We start from the raw sequence: 23,509 nt of genomic DNA on the forward strand, positions 1-23,509 counted from the left end.
TTTTCTATGAACTTTTTTGAAGATACCTGTATTCGTGGACTTCAAAATTTCAAAAGGGAGGTGAAATACCATGGTATGATTTAGGAGTAATTGTGTTGAAGAATTATGTTCAAGATGAAAACAGGGAGTCTCTTCACCATGTTTCCCACCTCCAAACCTCGACCTTCTCTCCCCAACCAAAGCATTCACTCTGGCTGGGAGAACAATTATGCTTTGCTTCCCTCCCTCCCTCCCTCCCTCCCTTCCTTCCTCCCTCCCTTCCTTCCTTCCTCCCTCCCTCCCTCCCTCCCTCCTTTCCTTCCTTTCCTCCCTCCCTCCTTCCTTCCTCCCTCCCTCCCTCCTTACTCCGTCCCTCCCTTTTTTTCTCTCTCTCTCTCTGGGAGAAATGTCTCCCAACGCTGCTGTGCAGACTGGGTAAGTGAGACAGATAGATGGGGGCAGGTACGCGGCAGTGACAGGAGTTGGCTGTTGAACTACTCTTATGATCCATCTGCACAGAAGCCAGCGTTAATTCTGTGGAGACCCAGCAAGACGGATGTCCAGCAGTGACAGCTTGGACACCCGAGTGTGACCTTGGATGTACCCAAAACCACTGCTGAAAGCTACGCCAACTTTCCAGCGTAGTCTATCACGGGAGCTGCATCCCAGTGCTGGAAATTGGCTGCGTTCGGCGCGTCAGCGTTATCTGCAGATGAACCTCTCTGGCTCTGTAACGTGGAAGAGTGTGGTGAGATGACTTCCATTGCAGTCAATTTTCCTTAATAGGGTGCTCACAAGGATGCCCAGGACAGGTCTGTGATATTCCTGAGGTTGTGCGCTGCCCCCGTTGTGGGTATCAACAATTATTCAAGCAGTTTAGTGTCTGCTGGTCGGCGTGTCCTGTGCCAATGCCACTCACCTGGGATCCAGGCACATTTCAGCTGCTGGAGTTAAACAATTGCTCAGACTCTGCTTCTGCCTTCCCAGAACATATTGGTTACAAGAAAGTTGTTCCCTGGGCAGGAGTGGGAAGCTATTTTAGACTGGAATCATGTCCTGCTGCTCATTCACTCAGCTGCTCTCATTCCACCAGAAATCAGAGGTGAAAATGATTTAGAAAGGGCGGTGGTGTCCAGACCAGCAGCCTCCATATCACTTGGGAATATAGGAAGACTTCAAAAAGTTAATGGAAAATGAAATTAAAGGATAAGTTTATTTTGGTCCATTTTTTTAAATCTACAGATGGAATTTCCATATTATACATTTTCTATGAGCTTTTTGGTTTACCAGAAACGAGCACTGTCAGCCCCAACTCCAGACCTGGTGGAGACCCCCAGGGATCCCCGTTTTCTTGGGACCTCTAGGCGATTCTGATGCCCACTGAATCTGAGAAGCACTTGGATGTTCTGCTGGGAGATCCCACACAACAAAGGATGTCTAACTTGAAAAACAAAACAGGAAGTGGGTTGAATCCTGACTCTTGGGTTTACTATCAGTGTGATCTTACTCGGTGTAGATAATGTGTCTTAGCCTGAGATGATCTCGGCAGTAGTAAGTGAACTCAATCAAGGTTTTGAGAGGTTCATGATCAAACAGTCCAAATAACAGGACTGTACCACGCCTACCATGTATGTTCAGGAAACCTTATCTGACCGTGTATTTCCTGGTTTTCTGCACAAACCCAAAGTGAAGGTCAGAGCATGACTGCTTCTAAGGTTACTAATGTCAACAGTGTCCTAAGTATATTCTTAGCAAAGCAAGCTGCGGAGGGTGTTGTCTTTGTATGGAGAGACTTTTAAGCCAATGCAGCTCCAGATATGTTCCAGGTGAGCTGGCCCTAGATGAGTGCCATCAGGCCTTGAGGACTATAAAGGCAGGTACAGTGATGGTGCTCCCTTGTGTTGGCCATACTTCTCCCCCTCTCACTCACGCTCTCAGAGTATATTCTGGGTGCTGTCTTTGAAACCCACGTGAAAGCTTGCAGTACACTGTGGACCAGTGGGAACTTCGTGTGCATTCATGTCACCTGGAGAGCTTATGAAAGAACAGATTCTAGTCCAGTGCCTCTGAGATGGGACTTTAGAGCCTCCGTTTCTCAGGAGATCCCGGGTGATACTCATGCTGCTAACTTGCTGATCACTCCTGCCTAGTAAGATGCTAGCTCAGTGCTTCTCAAACCTCAATACACACAGAATTCACCTCTAGACAGATGGACTCAAGGAATGGTCCAGAGGCCTTCAGCAACTGTACTACTTGGGAGCTTACTAAAAGTGCAGAATGTCAAACCCCACCCCAGACCTACCCTACTGGAGTCTGCATTTGAATGAGAGCCAGAGGTGATTTATAAGCACAAAAGCAATTCCACTGCCCTGATGTTTGTTCGCACAGGACCCTACCCTTGGTTTAATGCCCTGCTGTCACCATCATGAAATTCTTACTAATTCTTGAACAAAGACTCTGCATTTTCATTTTGCCCCAGGCCTCACAAAGTTATGTGGTGCTTTTGCCTATACTCTTCTATGAGTAGTGACCTTCCAGCTGTAGTGTGGCTATGCCCTGAAGGATGTACTGTTATAAATTCCTATTTCTGGGTTTCCAAAGATTCTGAGTGCATAGGACAAGGGATGAGGAATCATGACATTGTAACAAAGCTATCATGCAATTCTGATGTAAGCGGTTTTTGCTCCCTTCATAAAACAACCCCCTGAGCTGTTTCTAGTTAGGTGTCTTGTCATTTCCCTGTGGTGTATCACAGTAATCCAGAGAGACCCGGCTTTGCCCAAAGGTGCACTAGCAGCACAGAGCTTGCAGGACACCAGAGCAAAGGATTGGTCCATTCCCCACAGGTGCTCTCAGCAGGTATCCACCTGCGCCTGAGTGACCCCATGGTGGTGGTTGATATTTACACAAGCCAAGCAGAAAGGAAGCACTGCCCAGGGTTTCCTGTCTGCAGATGGACCACCTGGGGAAGCTGGTGTGTTCAGCAGCAGTTTTTAGAATTTTAGATGGTCACAAACCATCTTGAGAACTCAATAGAAATCATCATCACTGATGAGAAATGCACATTCGTACATTCTGAGGTCCACACAGGACTGAGGAGTCTGACTCACTGTCTTAACAACTCTCTTGGACAACTCCTCAGACCACTGAGAACCTTAGAGCTCTGGCCATTAAGGTAGAAAATGGGGAAGAGCGACTATTCCAAGAACTGTTGCAGGAATCATATGAGACAATGTGAATGTAAAATGCTTTGTACACTGCAGAAGCAGGTGTAAATGTGAGGCATCATTATATCGACCATGCTAACACTTGCTATTTCCATCATTGTAGTTAAGATCAGGGCACTGTGTTTATGAATTTAGCCTAAGGCCATAGAACATACGTGGTATAACTAGAGAGGGAAATGAGTACAGACAGATACAATGAGTCCTTGGTGAGAGTCACTGTGAAATTTCAAAGTGTGGGAAAGAAAAAGAAACTTCCACAATCTGAGGACTCCAGATGCAAAACTGAAAGAAAGGAAATCTATTTTTGTATGTGCAAACAGTTTTGGGGTTTTGGAAAATGCCTTTAGTCTCATAGTAATTGAATATTTCTGCCCCGAATTACAGTAAAGATGAACAGCAGTTGTGGTGATCCATATTTAGTCCTGACTTTAGGAGGCTTCTGTTGGAATTTGTTATTTGGAGATGAGAAGAATGATGTTTATTAGTTAAAAGCTGAGTCTCTGCTCCAGTACTTATTAACTGTGTGACTTGAACAATTGTTTAGTTTCTCTGTTTTCTTCTTTCTCCAATTCTTCATAGGGTTGTTGTAAGTATCGAACCACTTAGTACAGCCAAATCACCTAGACAGTGATGTGAGTGGTTATCATCACCACATCATGGAACTCTTTGAGCAAAGCGAGAGCCAGCAATGCTGGAAGAACTCAGGCACAGAGGTCTCCAGGTTCTAACTGGAAAGTTACCTGAAGTGGCTCTGTGCTCAGGTGCCTGCACACGGATGTCTGGGACAGCCCGTACTCTGAGGCTGTGAGCCCATCAGGTCTGTGCTGCTGACTTCCGAAAAGTTCCACCTGTGGCAAATCAGCCGAGGAAATGGGTGTCTCCTGAGGCTAAGGGGGAGAGACCAGGCACGGCCACTTATCTCAGCCTTGCCATGAAGACTCCGCTCTGATGCCTGCTGTTTTCTCTCTCCCCCTTTGACTTCTCTGTCTGGTCTTCTCCTCAGGTGCACAATTGACAACCGGGTCACCCGGGTGGCCTGGCTGAACCGCAGCACCATCCTCTATGCTGGGAATGACAAGTGGTGCCTGGACCCTCGTGTGGTTCTACTGAGCAACACCCAGACCCAGTACAGCATCGAGATCCAGAACGTGGACGTGTATGACGAAGGCCCCTACACCTGCTCTGTGCAGACAGACAACCACCCGAAGACCTCAAGGGTCCACCTCATCGTGCAAGGTGGGTGGGGCTTGGTTGGGAGGTGGGCATGAAAACCTGAATTCAGGACGTTTTCTGTGGTCCTCAACAGAGAAGAGATCTATCATTTATTCTGGCCATATCCCCTTTCTGGTTGTCATTTTGCTGTAGAACCAGAATTTTTCAGTACATTTCCATAATAAGAGCATAGTGTTTTTTTTTTTATCTTTGTTCCAATAATGTACTTTCTCAGGTAATTATATTCTAATTGTTGTTTTCCCTTGGTATTGTTTTAAGTTCCTGGTATTTTAAATGTTCCATCTATTCCAAAACTTGCTTTCTTTTAACATTAGCATTTTGTTGTTGTTGTTTTCTTTATTTTTCAAAAATTTGGATTGACAGGTAATACTTGTACACCTCTATGGGACATTGAGCAACATTTCAATACATGCACACAGCATAGAGTGATCACATCAGGCAATTAGCATCCCCACTATCTTTCTGAGTCTTTAGGGATGTCTATATATAGAATCATGTCATCTGCAAACAGTGATAATTTATCTTTCTCTATTCCTATCTGTATAACTTTTCTTGCCTTCTTTAAAGATTTATTTATTTGAAAGGCGGTTACAGAGAGAAGGAGACACACACACACACACACACACACATCTTCCATCTGCTGGTTCACTCTCCAAATGGCCACAGTGGCTGGGACTGGGCCAGGCAGACGCCAGGAGCCAGGAGCTTCACCCAGGTCCCCTGTGGTTGTAGGGGCCCAAGGACTTGGGTCATCTTTCACTGCCTTCCATAAGCATTAGCAGAGAGCAGGATTAGAAAGGGAGCACCTGGGACTTAAAGGGGTACCAACAAGGGACGCTGGCATCGCAGGCAGCAGCTTAACCCGCTGCACCACAGCACCAGCTCCAATTTTTCTTTCTTAATTGCCTAAGACATTCAATACAGTGTTGGATAAGAGTGATGAGAATTGACATACTTGTCTAGTTTCATATCTTAAAGGAAATACTTTAAGCCTTTCCTCATTCAATATGAGATGGGCTGTGTGTTTATCACCACTTCACCACTTTATTGTGGTGAGGTATAAACCTGCTATGCCTAATATGCTTAGAGTTTTAATAATGAATTAATGTCAAGTTTTGTCAAATGCTTTCTCTGCACATATTAAGCTGGTTATGTAATTTTTATCTTTGATTCCACTGGTGGTGTGATGTATTACATTTATTGATTTATATGTGTAGATCTGTCTATGTGTCTTTGGGATAAAATCCACTTGATCATGATGGGTGATCTTTTTGACGTGATGTTGGATTCTATTTTTTTAATAATCTTTATGCTTATGTTTACTCTTCTTTGTTATGCCTTTAGTTTGGTCTTATGGTAATACTGCCTCATGTGATTACTTTGATAGGGTTTCCTCTCTTAATTTTTTGGAATAGTGTTGGAATAATTTATGTTATATATTCCTTAAAAGTGGGTTATAAGGTGCTGGCATTGTGGTGCAATAGGTTAAATCACCATTTGAAATCCCAATGTCCACTATTGGAATGCCAGCTGAAGTCCCGGCTGCTCCACTTTGGATCCAGCTTCCTGCTAATGTGCCTCGGAAAGCAGCAGAGAATGGCCCAAGTCCCTGGGCCCCTGCATCCACATGGGAGACACGGATGGAGTTCAAGGCTTCTAGCTTCAACATAAACAAGTCCTGGCTATTACAGCCCTTTGGGGAGTGAATTAGCAGATGGAAGATTTCTTTCTCTCTGTCTCTTCCTCTGTCACTCTTTCAAATAAAGCAATAAATCTTTTAAAAAAAAGTTTGATAGAGCTCAGCATTGAAGTCAACTTCAATTGTTGGATGCATTTTTTTTTTGAGATTTTATTTAGTTATTTGAGATGTAGAGTTACAGTCAGAGAGAGGGAGAGACAGAGAGAGAGGTCTTCCCTCCACTGGTTCACTCTCCAAATGGCTGCAATAGCCCAAGATGTGCCTGTCTGAAGCCAGGAGCCAGGAGCCAGGAGCTTCTTCTGGGCCTCCCATATGGGTACAGGGGCCCAAGGACTTGGGCCATCTTCTGCTGCTTTCCCAGGAGCATTAGCAGGGAGCTGGATCAGAAGAGGAGCATCTGGGATTAGAACTGGTGCCCATATGGGATGCCCCAGCCACAGGTGGAGGCTTAGACTACTACACCACAGCACTGCCCCGAGATACTTTTTGTTACTAAATCAGTCTCGTTACTCATTTTTGGTTTGTTCAGGTTTCTTTTTTTCTTCAAGGCTCAACTTTAGTAGGTTATATACTCCAGAAAATTTTCCATTTCTTCCAGGTTTTCCAACTTGTTATATACTTGCTTACAATAGTTCAAATAATCTGTGTTTCTGTGGTATCAGTTGTAACACATTGTTTTTCATATCTGATTTTATTCAACTGAGCCTTCTTTCTGTTTTGGTTCTTTAATCTAGCCAAAGGTTTGCTGATTTTTGTCTGTCTTAAAAAGAGCTCTTTGTTTCATTAATATTTTTGTTTGCATAGCCTTTATTTCATTTATTTCTGCTCTGATTTTTCTATTTCTTTCCATGTACTGATTTGGAGTTTGGTTTATTCTTGCTTTTCAGTTTCCTGGAGTTACTTCATTAAGTTGTTCGTTTGAGGTCTTTGATTTATTTATGTCAATGTGTACTGCCATCAACTTTCTTGTTAGGAGTTCTGCTCTTATTATATCCTGTAAGTTTTGGTGTGCTGAGTTCTCATTTTCGTTTGTTTCAAGGACTTTAAAAAATTTCCCCCATTAATTCTTCAGTGACCCATTGTTCATTGAGAAGTATGATGCTTGTCTTCATGTATTTTTGTTATTCCCAGTATTTCTGTGATTTCTGATTTTATTCCATTGTCATTGGAGGAAATACGGTATATGACTTCAGTGTCTTTGCATCTGTTGAGACTTGTTTTAGCCTAATTTATGATACATACTAGAAAATGCACAATATACTGATGAAAGGGTATGCATTCAGCAGCTGTGTGGGGAAATAGTCTGTACATATCTGTCGAGTCCATTAGAGCCCATTTTACCTGATGTTTCTTCATTGGCATTTTGTCTGGATGATCTGTGAACACGGATATTGAAGTTCCCCACTACTATTGTACTGCGGACTATCTCTCTCTTGAGATCAAAATTGAGTGTTCCAGCGTTAGTTGTGTGTGCATTACAATCATTATCTTTTATTTGGGGCTAATGTACTTTATTAAGTATGCAATTTCCCAACAATTTCATGAGAAAGTTTAAAAGCAAAGTTATAATCATTTTAAAGAAAAAAATACAGAGTTAAGAGCATCATTATATTTTCTGAGCACTATAAAAATATTTGTTTCTGATATATGGTATTAAATTTCTATAATATATTCTCCAACTGATAGATATGATACATTATTTCAGTGAGTGCCATTATGTCCTCTTGTTGAGATGATCCCTTGATCATAATTTAGTGGCCTTTACCTCTTTTTATCGTTTTTGTGTTCTTTTTTTGTATTTTGTCTGATATTAGAATAGCTACTTTGCTCACTTTTGGCACGGTGTATCTTTTTCCATGCCTTCATTTTCAGGTTATATGTGTCTGACTGGGGAAGTGAGCAGTACATGATTTTTTTAATCCATTCAGCCATTTTATATTGTTTAATTGGGAATATTTAATCCACTTTACATTCGGTATTATTATTGATAAGTAGTCTTTTATCCTGGTCACTTGAAATCTTTCTCTATCTAGTGGGCTTCATTGTTTCACATGCTTTCATAATGGTAGTTATCTTTCTTTGCTTCTGCGTTAAGATTAAACATGTTTTATAAGGCAGAAGGTGCTGAGGAATTCCCTTGGTTTTTGCTTGTCTTGGAAAGTATTTATTAAGGGTAGCTTTGCTACTTATAGGGTTCTTGGCTGGCAGTTTTTCTTTCTTCTTTAAGAACTTGGATTATATCATTTCATCTTTTGACATGTAAGACTTCTGGTGTAAAATCTGCTATTAGTTAAATGAGGGTTCTCTAAAGAGTCCCGTGGTACTTTTCTCTTGCAGATTTTAGAATTTTCTGAGTTGGACTTCTGACAGCCTGGCTGTATGTGGAGGATCTTTTCTGGCCTGCTTGGTGTCCTGTTGGTTCCTGTACTTGACTGTCCACATCTTTGCCCAGACTGGGGAGGTTCTCAGCTATTATTCCATTGAATGGGATGTCTATGCCTCTTCTCTTCTTCATGAATTCCCAAAATTTCAATTTTCTTCACCTAAAAATATCCAAGAGATCTCAGGTGCTATCTTAACTCTTTTTTTTCTTTCTTTTTTTTTTTTTTTTTTTTTTTGGTCTGATTGAGATCTTTCAAAATATCTGTCTCCAAGTTCAGATACTCTTTCAGTTCTGCTTACTCTAGTATATTATTGAGACTTTCTATTGCATTTTCCATTTGACTCATTGATTTCTCCATATCCAAGATTTATATCTGGTTCTTCTTCAGTATCTTTATCACTTGGCTGAACTTCACATTTATGTCATGTATTATTTTTCTGACTTCATTCAACTGTCCATCTGTTATCTTGTGTCTCTTTGAGTATCCTTACAATTAGTCTTTTGAATTCTTTATCAAGCATTTTCTCAATATCTGTCTTGTTGGAGTCTTATCAAAACAATATTTTGTTCCTTGGGGACCATCCCATTGCCTTGCTTTTTTTGTACACCTTCTGCCCCTACATAGTTATCTACTCATCTGGTGGGCCAGTTGGCTCCACTGCTTTTAAAAGATGGCTTTCATAGCAAAAGACTTCTTCTGAAGCTGTCAGTTTGGTAGACTTTCTTGGCTTTGATTGGATGCTATAGTGTGCTGTAGTGTGGTCTCCCTAGACCTTGTTTTGATATGATTGATGCCATGGTGGCGTGGGGTTCTGGGGTACTCTTGGGACCAAATGAGGTTGCTCCTTTCCAATACTGGGTGGCATGAAGTCCCTCAGTCTACACCCTGGTGAGGGGCAGGAGTCATGGGAGCAGCACTGGTGCTAGGAGCGGGCAGGGTACACACATTGTCTTGAGTGCCAGTGCTGGGAACCCTGGTTTGTAGCCCCAGTGTGCACAGCCTGGGTAGTGGGGAGGTAATGAGGTCACAAGTATAAAGGATCAGGCACCCCTACTTCTAGGGCTCTGGACGCAGAATCCCCCTGCAGTTCTGTATACCCTGTCCCTTGTAGTGAAGTGTGCTGATGTCCCAGTTGCTCTGCTGGGTCCAGTGGGCTTTGTCCTTTACTCTGGTGCAGAATGCAGTTCTGTAGGGCCCCAGGGATGGGGATATCCCTGTATGTCCCCTAGGACATTACTCTGACAGTGGCTTTTTCCTCAAGGTGACTCATTGCCAAAGCCCGTGCTCTTGGTGTGGGGGAGAGAGAAAGGGGAGGCAAAGCATAGCTACCATCAGTGCATCAGGCAGCTCCTCTTAATGGGACCACAGCCTGAAATGACTGTGGACCCTTCTCTGTTCACATAAGGCATTTGTGCAGATGGGCCCTGCCAAGGCTCTTCTGTTGGCCTCTCCCTGCAAGGAGTATTCCCTCTGGCTATGGGGCAAGGGTTTCAGGTCGGTTTTATTCCTGTCTGTGCTGCCATTCCTGGTCTCCAGGTCCTGCAGTATTCCCAGGACCCCCTCTGAGATCTGATGTTCTGACCCAGGCACTTCTCTCCAAGTGCAGCTCTTTGTTCTGGTTGTTGCCTGTGCTGGAAGAAGTGAATGCTGGGCATGTGTTTTTTGGCCTTCTGAATCGCTCCCGACACCAGCATTTTCATCTTCTTCTGGTGCTGCGTATACCATGCCCGGTGCTGGTCCTCCAGGAAAGCAGAGTCCGCCAGGGTGCCCTGGGCATTACTGCAGATCTGTCCGTCATGGCCATTGTTTCCAGCAGGCTTGTGCCTCCTCCCAGCTCCCAGCCTGGAAAGTTTGATACCATATTTTCAATCTAATGACTGGGATTTGATTGCACCGTAACTCTCCTCTCCCTCTTCTGCACCCCCAGTCTCAGCTTCGGAGGTGGCTGTTTTGTTTGTCCGCATTTCTCCTGGTTCTGCTCTCTGTGTCTCAATCCCTGGGCATGATTATGTCCTTTTCCCAGGAAGAATTGGCCCTGGGGCAGGCAGATAATCCTTCATCCTGTGGATGGATTCCTGCTCAGTGAGGAGGAGCGCACAGTGAGAATGGCTGCTCTCTGTCTCTGGGACCCTGGTCAAGTTATCACTGGGTCTCAGTGTTCTCTTGCTGTGAAATGAGGTCAATGTAAGGATTTGGATGACTGTTGAATTTTCCATGCATTTAACATGAGAAATGTAAGACAGAAGTGCTGTTTAGGGGTTAACTATTGTGTTTTTTTCTTTTTTGGAAATACCTTCATTATTTTAAAAGAGTTTTTTGTTTGTTTGTTTTTTGTTTTTTTGTTTTTTTGTTTTTTTTTGTTTTTGTTTTTGTTTTTTTTTTTTAGAGAGAGAGAAATTTTTCCATCTGTTGGTTCACTTTCCAGATGTTAATTGCCGAAGCCAGGAGCCAGGAACTCCATCCTGTTCTCCCTCGTGGCTGGCAGGGAATGAAATGCATGGACCATATTCTGCTGCTTCTCAGGTGTATTAGCAGGGAACTGGTTCAGAAGTGGAGCAGCCAGGACTCAAACCTGCCCTCTGATACAGGATGCAGGCACCATAAACAGCAGCTCAATCTGCGGTACAACAACACCCAACCCATTTCATTTTTTTAACTTTTGAAAACCTTTTTTGCAATGGACCAAATAAAATCCTCATTTTAAAAAAGAATTATCCCAGAGCCTAAACCCTGGGTAGGAGAGTAGAGCTCCTCTCTTGGAGTTTCTTCCCTGACCTGATTCCAGGTTCCCTCATTAGCTGAGTGACAGGTCCATGGCATTAAACAACTCTCCCAGGGTCTCCTTCAACTGAGCTGTCTTCAGCATTCCCAGAAAAGGGAGTAAGCTCCCAGGAGTGACAGGTTAGAGAGGTGGTGGGGAGGCCGTGCAACCGTGGATCACACTGGGAAGAGCAAGGTGCTGCGTGGGAGTGAGATGAGGATCTTCCAGAAGGGGGAATGCCAGGCCTGGCTGTGGGCAGAGTGGGATGTGGGAGCCCTGCCCCCTGTAGCCAAGTGTTGTCCTATCAAGCTTTTATTATATTTTTCAACTTTTTCTTCCCTGAAGGGAGTTATGATGGCTTTTTTCCTTTTATTGCTTCCATAAATGAATATTTTTCAAACTGCGGGGTGCAAACAGCGTTTTTAAAGGAAATGGAATTGCATGGAATGTATCAGGGTGTATTACAAATAGCACAGGAGGTATTTCTATGTGAGATTTTTGCTTCACATGTGTGCATGTTTAACATGAAGTGCTTTTTTAATTATAGATATGTGAACAAAAAAGTTTGGCACCTTCTCCAGTGGCACCATCTACAGTCTAAAGCAGGTGGTGCTTTGAGGCCATTCTTCACTCCTCACACCCCACTCTGCTCCCTACCCCCGTACACTCAGTCTAGCAGAAAGTCTAGCGATGACAATGAAAGACTAGACATCTGAACGATTTCAGACATTTGCTTTAGGAAGCAGGACCTTTATGGAACCTGGAAATGGAGGGATTGTGAAAAATACTGGAGCTTCCTTGAAAGCAAGGATTGTATTTTTTATTTTTTCCCTTAAGCTACAAAACACACACACACACACACACACACACACACACATGCACACACACCCTCCACCCCCCCCCCCACATACTCCTCTATGCCCCTAGTGGAGTGCCTCATACAAAGTACCCCTTTAAGAGATGCTTATTGAAGCAAATAGGCTGGAATTACAGTGCAGAGGTCTCAAATGGGCTCCAAGAGAGAAGGTTGCATGTCTGTGGGGGTGGAGTGGTGGAAGCAGGTGAGGGGGTAGGGTCCCCCATCCATCTTCACTCACATCCACGTTAATGGAAAACATCTAATCCCCAGTGAGGTGTTTACATCTGAGACTTGGCTAGATGCCCTCTTAGCATGACACAGAGTCTCAAGTATTGGAATCTCATCTTGGGCTAATTTTCGAATGCTGATGGGCGTATTGATCTGGAAACAAGCTGGGTTAAAGAAGGCATTGGTCTTGTACACAGACTCAGCCCAAGCTAATCCGCTGTCGATATGCCTGGACTGAGTATTATTGACACTTTAATGAATAGAGGACCATGTTTTTTTCAGAACCAACCTGTCCCACTCTTAAAAGCAATCAGACAAACTAAATAGAACCAGTCTCCTCTGTTTCTGTCTTGGAAAGAGGATATAGCACCATCCCAGGATTACACAAAGAAATGCACTCATATTTATCTTGGACCATTTATTATCCTGAACATAAACTCTAATTCACCTAGCAGAAGTGGACTGCCTAGATCTGAAGCTGCTGTTCAACCCTGAGTAGAACATTGATGGCGTGAAAGTGAGGCATAATCAGTATTCAAAGTGATGTTATGACCATTAAAAAATACTAGCACGAAAAAAGATCTGGAGTCATCTGCCTATGAGTATGTGGATTTATGTGTATATAGTCAGCTTCTTTTATAAATAGACCCACACAGGAAGAAGGCAGTGCATTTGCCCAGTACCATGCAAGGTGTTTAGGCAACGGGAACATTATCTTTGTCCTTACTATCTACCCCTAATTCTTTGTGCTGAATTCTCCCTATCCATTTTATCTATCTATCTATCTATATATCTATCTATCTAATCATCTATCTACCTACCTATCATCATCAACCATCTACCTATCCCTCTGGTTTTAGTATCTACAGTTCTCACAGGAAGCCATGATTCTGTCCTTGCCTCTACCCAAGAACCAGTGCCTCCCCCCTTTCTGCATGCACACACCCATGCCTCCACAGACTCATACAGTAAATACCCACTCAAAAATAGCTCTGTGACTGCCACCCTGGCTGACACCTGGCGCACGAAGTTGAACAAACAAACTCTGCTGAAGAGTCAGGTCACACCCTTGTGTATGAACAGATAATTCCCAAGCATTTCACCTCTGGGAGTTTGGGAAGACAGTTCGAAAAGTTCTTGGAAAAATATGATTAAAAATAAATTAATTTTGGTGCCAAAGATAGTTGAATTCCACACAGTGGAATATAGATAGATAGATAGATAGATATACACACACACACATATACACACACAGGCACACAGGAGCATTTTACATGGACTTTTTTAAAGAATTTATTTATTTGAAAGAGCTACACAGAGAGGGAAGGAGAGGCAGAGAGAGAGAAAGAGGTCTTCAATCTGTTGGCTTATTCCCCCACTGGCCACAACAGCTGGAGCCAGGCCGATCCAAAGCCAGGAACCAGGAGCTTTCTCCAGGTTTCCCATGTGGGTACAGGGCCCCAAGGACCTGGGCCATCTTCCACAGCATTCCCAGGCCACAGCAGAATGATGGATCGGAAGTGGAGCAGCCAGGTCTCCAAACCGGTGCCCATATGAGATGGCGGCCTTATCCACTGTGCAACAGTGCCAACCCCTACATGGACTTCTTGAACATTGGCTGAGTTTTGACTCCAAACACTGCTGAAAACACCTGAATCATGGCTCCTGTCCCCTCATGTTCTCTGATTGTGCATCTAATAGCACTTAGCCCATGCAAAAATCAGACTGATCCCTTTACATGGGAGCCAGAAGTCCCAGGGCTGCTAAGTACAGATCTATTCTTTGACTCAAGGACCAGAGTGAGGGCTGGGCTGAATTGCATCCCATTGTCCAGAGCTCCAGCTACAAGCACTACCTCCAGCCCTGCCAACCTTCAGGGATTCTTTTTCAGGCAGCAAGATCTAGTTTTGTACTTTGTTCTCTGTGATGCCTTTAAAGTCTGCTGATAAAGCTGTGGCAAGGGCACAGGGAGAATACTCGGTTCCACTTCCTCCTAGCGAGTTTTCCTCTCCTTGCCTACCTGTTGCTGTGGGACCGCTCTCGTCCTTGGCTTGTTTTGTTTATTTCTTGTGCTTTTTGGCAGATAGCTCTGTGCTTGCCTGATTTCCCCTAAACCATTCTTAGGTGAGGACGGTGAGGGTGATTTCTTAAGGTCTCCCAGGACTGGTGGAGAGCTTGCAATGAGCATGGGGCCTGGACTGGGGAGGAGTGTCCTTCTAATGAGCAATGCAGGGGTCGAGGAGCAGCTCTTAGGTAAATCCATGGAAAGCACAAGCCAGAGCAAGGGGACAGGTCAAGGCATATGGGTCCAAGAAGGAACTGGAGCCTTCTCAGCTTGCTGGGTAGGGATATGGGGCCAGCCTGTGAAAGATGATGATGATGCTTCCAATCCTCACTGCCCTAGGTCAGCAGCAGGGAAGGAGCAGGCTTGAGACTGGAGAGAGAGTCCACAAAATCACAGGGGGCCAAGCTAAAAACATGGATCCTCCTTGGGGATTAGAAGGTGATGCTAGAGCCAGCTTGGGAGGTAGGTGGAAGACAGGGAGGAAGGAGGAAGGAGGAAATAATCACAGATCTAAATAGTTCCTAGGCATCCATAGTGGCTACTTAAAATTAACCTTAAACCAGGTAAAACCCAATAAAATGAAAAGTTCTCCGGTCACATTAGACACACTTCAAGTGGTTCAATAGCCACATGCACTCAGCGGCTACTGTGTTGAATGATGCAGATATAGAACATGCATAAGAACTTTCCTCACTGAAATTTCTACTGGACAATGCTAGAAGTTTTATTGTGGATCAGCAGGTGTTAGAGCATTTTTCCATGACTTGCAGGATCAGGAGTAGTATAGAAAGAGAATTAGGAGAATAAGGTATTCTTAAACATTTTGTTTTTTTTATTTTTTTTATTTTTTTGAAAAGCAGAGCAAGAGTGAGGAAGGGCAAAAGTGAGATCGATCTTCCTTCTGCTAGTTCACTCCCCAAGTGCCCACAGCAACTGGGGCTGAGCCAGACTAAAGGCAGGAGCCCAGAACTCAATCCAGGTCTCCCACGTGGGTGGCAGGAACCCAGTTACTTGAGCCATCACTTGCTGCCTCCCACGGTACATTAGCAGGAAGCTGGATTGGGAGTGGAACGGGCACCCAAGTCCAGGCACTGTGGTATAGGATGCAGGCATCCCAGACAACTTTCCAACTGCTGTTCCAAATACCTTCTCTGAATGTGGCATTTTAAAGAGAGGATAGAAATGACGAAAGATGGTGGGTTTTTAAAAATGAGAGAATTGTTGAAGAAAGTGGAGGACCGAAGCTCCTTTATCAACTAGGACAGAGGAAAAAAGTCTACTGTGCAAGGGTGTATTGGAGGGAGAAGAGGCAGAGTTTGGGAATGCGTTAAACGTGTGAGGAGGGGAGATGGAACCACTAGGTCGGTGAGAATTCTACCTTGGAGATCTATGGGAAGTTGATAGTGATGTGTTAAATTATTGCATGGAAAAACAGACTCGGCAGTAGTGAATGAGTTCAGACATAGGAACTTACTGATTTTGAGAAGCCTTAAAAAAAAACTTCATCTCAAACCTGCACAGTCAGAAGGAAATGCTATGGATTTACATGCACAGCCAGGCAGCCAGGACATTGCCTACTAGGCCAGCATGAGGATGATTCATCCAAGGGTTACTGAAATGTGGGCATAATGATATCCATCTCTTTGACTAGAGGGCTTTCTGCTTTGTGAGTATAATACATAAGCGACTACTTCTGGAGTCTAGGTGAACAGTTTAGCCCTTTTGCCCTCCTGATGCTGCTGCACAACCAGGTGTCTCATCTGTTGAAGCTGAGCATAGCATAGCCCTGTCTCCACTGTTCCTTGAAAGACACCACGTCTTGGAAAACACAGAGAAAATAAAATGCTCAGAGCTACTGAGTTGTTGGCTGATTAAGGACAGCTTGGTAAGAAGCCCTGTTTGTATTTCTCAAAGCTCCTGTAGGGTTCCATGGAGAAACTTGCAACGAGACAGACTTGATCCAAGCATGGAAAACTGCCTTCTCGGCCTTCACTGGGATGCCCATGGGACTACAATCTCAGTTAGAGACACGCAAATGTGCACGATAGAGAACAGTGGAATGCTATGCTTGTAACAACAGGGATATTCGCATAGGACTCCTAACAAAGCCTTTGGCCTCTTTATCAGTTTTCCGGGCCATATCTAGGTCTCCCTTTTGTCGTTAGAGCATCTAATCACCCCCTCCCTTTTGTTTGCTGAAAATGAGTTTTCCTACCTCTCCCTGGGCAGAATTAATCTGAAAATCCCTGCTATTGTTTGATAGTTAATTACCTGCCTTTGGAGTCAAACAGCTCTAAAGCTCAGGTAAAGGGGGGAGGACTCGGATGTCTATAGAATGGGACAGGAATGAGGAAAAGAGGTGATGACATTGCCATCCGCTCCCTGCTAGTGGAATTCCAGGGAGAATGGGATGGGACTGGGGAAGACAAGGCAGGTGACTTGCAAACAATGGAGCTTTGGCCACACCAGGCATTCATTTACCTTTCATTGTCTCCCTATGCCTAAACCTCTCCTCTTACCTGCCTGATCTATGCAATTGTGTTGAATAATTAATTGACCTTGTCAAGCCAAACTCATTATTATGATTAAGAGAACAGGAACAATAACTTTTAATTTCTAGATGCCTACGCCCCATCGACCTCCCCCGCCCTGAACTGGAACAAAAGCAAATCTGAAAGGCAAAGTATCAAAGGGCATGATGTGATCTAATCCTTACTTTGAAAGCCAAGATTTCTGTCTCTCCAGGCTCATCACCCAGAGGGCACCATGCTCTCTTGGCACAACATGCCCCACCTCCAAACTGGAGAGACCTGTGCCTCATCAGCTCCTATTCAGGCTACATCCTGCTGAGTTTGGCAGGTGGAGAACCCTGGCCAACTCTGAATAGATGGACATTGTTTCCTGAGCATAGCTACGGTCTCTAGTTTCTTACTACTGAGGCAGACGGTGGGGCCCACGTGCCCTCCCCAACTGCTCTCCAAACAACCTTCCCCTTCTTGTCCAGTTCCAGAAGGAGGTAAAAATGCATTTTTGGTCTGGTCATAAGACTGCATCTGAATTCAATAGAACTTTGAAAAAGTCAGGAAATTAAATTCCACTGCCAAATTGGAGCACTGCTCAGAGCACCCTGGAGAATGGCAGGGAAATGGGAGATTTTAGCTGAAATTGACTCGTGAAATTTACACAGCATGCAGATGAGGCAACTCAGGTAGTCCTACCTGGTGAGTTTTTTTTTTTTTTTTTTTTCTAGAAGCAGTTGCCGACAATGGAGGGGCGGCATTTGTCAGCAGAGCTAGAGCAGGGCTGACATTACACGAAAGATCACTTGAAACATCATCTGTCTGTTCAACCAAGGGGGGAAGACAGCAAAATGCTACTTAAGGAAAGTCTATTGGTTTAATTAATGGCGTCCTGTTTCTGGTTTGCAGGAGAGGGGTCTTCATGTTTTCTAAGTGTTTCGAAAAAGTTGCCGTCTGCCCCCTGGTGCCTCCTGGTTCCTCCTGGTCAGACAGTAATGGACGATAGGATCCCCCGTCAAAACTCGTCACACCACCGATGGTGCTAATGCAGTGGAAAGTTCGGGTGTGTTGCTTTGCAGCAGACAACCACAGAAGTCAGGCAGCACCCTCCGGACGTGCAGTTAGGACTCCCCAGGGAAGGTCTTCTGCGAGCAGCCATCAAATTCCTCCCCTGAAGGTGGTTTTCCCCAAGGTATCTGAGCTGCCTCTGCACTGCCTTGGATTCCAACGCTATAGGATTAGAGTAGAGTAGTTCTGTTTCCCCTGGATCTCTCTGCAGCCTCAATGTGAAATGTTGCCATTTTATTCTGGGAAAAGGACAAACATCAGATCCTGAATAAGTGGCATTTTCAAGATGCCTTCCTTTAGACTCCCACGCCTATTTCAGAGATGCTGATTTATTCAAGATGAGCTTGAAGCAAATATTCTTTTTATTTTTCAAGTCAGAGGTAGAGGGGGAGAGAGAGAGTGAGAGAGAGAGAAATCTTGCACCTGCTGGTTCAGTCCCCAAATGGCCACAATGGCCTGGGCTGGGCCAGGCGAAAGCCAGGAGCCAGGAGCTTCTTCCAGGTCTCCCAAGTGGGTGCAGGTGCCCAAGGAGTTGGGCCATTTTCCACTTTTCTCCCCTAGGCACATCAGCAGGGAGCTGAGTCAGAAGCAGAGCAGCCAGAACATGAATAGGTGCCCATAAGGGATGCCAGCACTGCAGATGGTGGTTTAACCCACAGTGCCACAGTGCTGGGTTCTCAAAGCAAATATTCTTAATTAAGGATTTCATATGGTCTCCTGGTGGCACCATGAGCTACCCATACAGATCTGGCTAATTCTAGAATGAGTCCAAAAAGACCCCCATTACCGTATTCCTGGAGGCTTCAGAGAATTGCACCTATGGGGAGTGCATAAAGTGATATCAGGAGCAGCATAACCTATCTCAATACCTTGACTCTTACAAGAATACCCTTAGGGACTCAAAATACATTGAGAATTATTCTTTTCTTGTTAAAATTAAAATACTCAGCTTCTTAGGACCTGGGGAGAATTTCTTGAGGATTGAACACTGCCAACTGGCACCTTTCATTCCCAGTTAACAATATTTTGATAAAACAAAGTTTGACATCACAAAGATTTGGACACATCACATGTCTAGCAGAAGAGACCATGATACCAAGTGCCTTCAAAGGGATTCAGATCTTTGTACATGTAAATGCTGTGAACACACTGAAAATAAGTAATTTAATTTGTCTCCAAGCTCAGGCAGCAGTGCAAGGTTTTGTTTCACAAGGTTGCTAAAAGGTCAGGGAAGGAGACGGTACCCAAGGCAGGAACGATGACAGGTGCAAAGGATGGAAGGAAGTCTGATGGTGTATGGCACACTGGAGGCAGAGTGAGGACACTGGTCACATGCCAAGGCTCCTGAGATAGCCAGCAAGGCAGGCTGCATCTTTGTTTTGGAAGGGGCTGTGTAGGTTATCAAGACAGACTTGGTTTTCCTTGATGCTCTATGAGGACAATGCCTGTCTTCCTGAAGGAAGTGTATGTTGGCTTGTTTTAGCAATGGACACGTATCCAAATGACATCTGAGGGGTAGAATATGGCAAGCACTAGGACCAACAAAGCTTGGGAAGAAGGGAGAAATATTGGGAGAAAAGAATATATCCAATCCCCATGGTTTTGTGTCCCTTGCATGATTAAAACACAAAGGAGAGAGATTGCCAAAATCTTTTCAGCTGGAAAGTCCATTTTTGAATACACTCAAATGCAGTTGTCATAATGATTCCTTTTGTAGAATATAGTTAAGGGGGCATTTTTCTGTGAACACTCAGTATTGGGTTTGGCTCCGTCGTCATGACACTGAGGATAAATGACAGCTGTAGGATGGGGTCCCTGATTCTTGGGTCTCTCGCAGCCCCCTTTCCCTGAGAGCCTACATGCAGAGAAGGAGAAATCTTCATGTTTCAGATGACTCCACGCTAACTCTGACTTTAAGGCGTTGCCACCTGTCATGTATCTTAAGACTCAGCTTCCCCCTGGACATCATCAGCGGTGAATGAACACTGAGGTTAGGAACTCTGTTGGAGCTTGGCTCAGTGGAGAATGTTCCTGCAGTTGCTGGAGCACCACATTTTTCTTTTGAGAGATCTTCATTTCATGTTATTTGAAAAAGAATTTATTGATTTAAAATTAGGACAGTTTAATTTGGTGGCATGTTTTCTTTATGTCTCAATTATAGATGCATGTCTTTGTGGTAAACTCAGCTGGTGGGGGATTAAGAATTCAAAATAGAGGATTTTTCACTTGGCAAGCAGTGTTTTCTACTGTGATTAATTGGGAGTCTGCAGGATGAACCCGGCGCTGGCTCTGCTGGGGATTGAATAGCTTAGTAGGAAGAAGTAAATTTCAGGATTTAGGAGTCTTGGGTTCCACACTGAATTTTTATAATAATTACCTGGAAAAAATGACCTACTTATTTAAGTTGTTCCCGATTAGACTCATTTTTATACAAATGTTTTGATATATCCCATAATCCAATTTGGAGAAAGAAGCCAAGTGAGTGCCAGGAGACAGAATGTGAACACATGTGGACATTATTAACTCTGTAGTCATTTGTTGGTGATAAAGGTTGGTAGGTTCTTACTCCTGTTTGTCTTATTCCAACTCCTTCCCACAGACCCAATCACCTTGACCAGGGATATGTGCACTTTCTGCCACCAATGTGGGTTGCCATTCCCAACACTTGCCTGGATATCGTTCCATTTTCCCCATCCCTATCCTCACCTCAAAACTCCAGCGTTCCTGGTTTTCTGATCTCTGGCTGGTGCTGATCCTCTTGCTACCATCCCCTTTCTTCTCACCGTTCAGTTTGGGCTTGTTTTATGGTGGTCTTTTAGTCATCCAGCTTGGACTTCAGAGAGGGAAACTTGCACTAATGCTGTTCCTTCCTCCAAGGACCCAGACGTCCTTGGAAACGGACGTCTCAGCATTTTAGCTAAAATACTCCATTTGCCACATACATACCCATCCTTTCTGTACTCAGAACCAGAGCTCTTTATCGAAACCTGAATCTGGTGGTACCTTTAAGGACTTCTGCTTAGCCCTCATCAGTCAAGTCCAAGTTCGAGAACTGATAACCCCAGCCGTTTGGTTCCTGGTGACCTTTACATTTGGTTCATGCCATGCCCTTGACACACTGTTTTCTTATTAGTTTATTTTACTTTTCCTGTTCTTTCTTGTCTCGGGCTCTTAGTTCAGTTACCCTCTGCCTGAATTTCACTTGCCTTTTTCATCCGGTGCACCCTGTGTGTCCTCCAAGTATGAATTCAGATCCCCCTCTGAAGGCTGCTTTCTCTGACATACACAACTCCCACCACTCCCTCTTCCTCTGGGAGTGGAGCCCTGCCTTTTTTCACAGTCTTTGCCATGGGTAGGATTTGGTTTGCATTTGTGCAGTGAGCTAATTGTGTCTGTTTTCCTGAGGGCAGAGGGCATGCCTGCCTGTGTTCTTTATCCCCAGCGCCTAGGACTTAATTGGAGCTCAGGGACTATTTGTTGGATAATGAATGGCTCTGCAAAGTTTATTTTTTAAAGAAATCATTAAGCAGAATTATTCCCTGTGTTTTGTTCACTACTACTGGTAGTAGGCTGAATAATAGTCAACCAAATACTTCAGGTCCTAATTCCTGGTAGTCTTGAATGTACCATATGTGGCAGAGTCTTTGCAGATGTGGCTAAGGATTTGCAATGGGAAGACTAACCTGGGTCCCAAGTCCTATGCAGTGTGTGTCTCCAGAGGGAGACAGAAGGAGATGTGATGGAGACATGCACAGAGGAGATGGTGTTGTGAAGACGACGGCAGTGAGATTTGAAGACACTGAGCCTCATGCTTAGAGTGATGTGGCTGTGTGCCAAGGATTGTCAGCAGCCACCAGCAAGTGCAGGAATCTCTGGAGGAAGCACGTCCCTGACACAGTGGTCCAGAACTGTCAGAGAATAAATTGCTGCTGTTGAAGCCAGTAAGTCAGTGGAAGTTTATTAACAGGAGGAAAATATCATGTGTTCTTCAATATTTTGAATCACTGATGGCCACACATATCCTAAGCCCTCCTCCCCAAAAGAGAATATTTAGGGGTTTTACCTTCAGCTCTGGTCCTGAATCCCAAGGCCATATTTCAGAGTCTGTTACTGGACAGCATCATCAGTCTTCTCTCACTAAATGCATACATGGCTGAGATGCTTTTCCCTGCCCTGCCCTGCTGTCCAGGGACAGTCATTTCCAACACTGAAGTGTTTCCTCTTAGTATGAACATTTGGGTTATTTCATCAGCTCCTGTAACTGTCCCCAAGGTCATCGTATCTTGGTGACATTGGTGGGTCTCCAAGAGATTCTTTTCAAAGTGATATCAAGAACAAAGCACCTTTGGCAAACATGAAAACACAGTGGATTCCATGGTATCCTAGGTCCTTAACCCTGAGAGACCCCCTACTTGTCTTGAAGGGCTGGACAATAGCCCTTCCTGTCAGCCAAGCCATGGCCTGAGTCTGTGGACACAGGAAGAGCTTGTGGGGACCAGCAGCCACTGCCTCCAGTTTTCCTGGATAATCTTATTCCCAAGACGCGTGACTCTTCCCACCGTGTCATTTGGTAAGGTTGAATGTCAATGGAATTCAATGCGTATACCTTTATAAAAGGTCCAGGTTTATGGGGATTACAAATTGGGGGGAAAATGGTGCCAGATTTCATTTCAGTTTGAAGTTCTGAGAACACAGTTTTCAGTTTGAGTGAAATCTTATCATCAGTAGGAGATTAGGGTTTCGGGAACAAAGGGAAAGCTTACAATAGGATCCACAGGGAGGGCCTCTTAATAGCAGATACTTGGACATAGGAAAAGAACTTCAGAGAAATCAACTGAGATATCATAGAACGCTGTGAGACCAGCCTTTCCTGCTGTCTGCCCAGACTTCGATGCAGGGACTCTCTCTCTCCAGACTGGCTGGACCTGCAGTGACCAGGAGCAGTGGTAGGCAAGGAACCATGTGTGGCTGGCTTTAAAAATCACAGGTGTGGGTCCCAGCTGAAGCCAAGGGCCAGAGACAGCTAGAGGTCAAACTGGGAACATTTCTGACCAGCGATCCTGAACTACACTCATGCTCATTAGTGGGAACTGTATCAAATCAGGCGAGCAGGTGCATCCCACGTTTCTATTCAGTGTGCCTGTCAGCTACCCAAGCTTTTTGCTATCCTCTTGTGCAAATAAAAAACAAGAAAGATGCAAAGAGGGGCCACTCACCTAAGTGAGTCAGCACAATCTTACTCCATATTCCTTTGTTTAAAAATCATTTCTGAAGAGTTAGGCTTTTCTGCTTCATTGCTACAAAGTAAGACATGGAAACTGTGTCCTTTCTCCCTAGGTAGAGTAGCATTCAGCTTGTTTGGTGCTGCTAATGACATATTCAAGCAGTTGGATTTTTTTCTTTAAATTAAAAAACTATCAAGCATAATTAATTTGAGGGTAGAGAGAGAAGGAGAAACACACAGAGAAACAGAAAGCACCAGTCTAC

General features: G+C 44.2%; 1 protein-coding gene across 5 annotated transcripts in view; it reads left to right on the forward strand.

Moving 5' to 3' along the window:
• The window catches only part of NTM (neurotrimin), a 1,090,341-nt gene that overhangs the window by 873,680 nt on the left and 193,152 nt on the right, over window positions 1-23,509 (forward strand). For all 5 annotated transcript variants that reach the window (XM_070048355.1, XM_008259092.4, XM_008259097.4 and 2 more), the window contains one exon: window positions 4,210-4,442. In XM_070048355.1, the coding sequence (XP_069904456.1) occupies window positions 4,210-4,442 (233 nt within the window). The remainder of the gene's footprint in view (window positions 1-4,209; window positions 4,443-23,509) is intronic.

The sequence above is a fragment of the Oryctolagus cuniculus genome, chromosome 1 (assembly GCF_964237555.1).
Source record: "Oryctolagus cuniculus chromosome 1, mOryCun1.1, whole genome shotgun sequence".
NCBI classification, from domain to species: Eukaryota; Metazoa; Chordata; class Mammalia; order Lagomorpha; family Leporidae; genus Oryctolagus; species Oryctolagus cuniculus.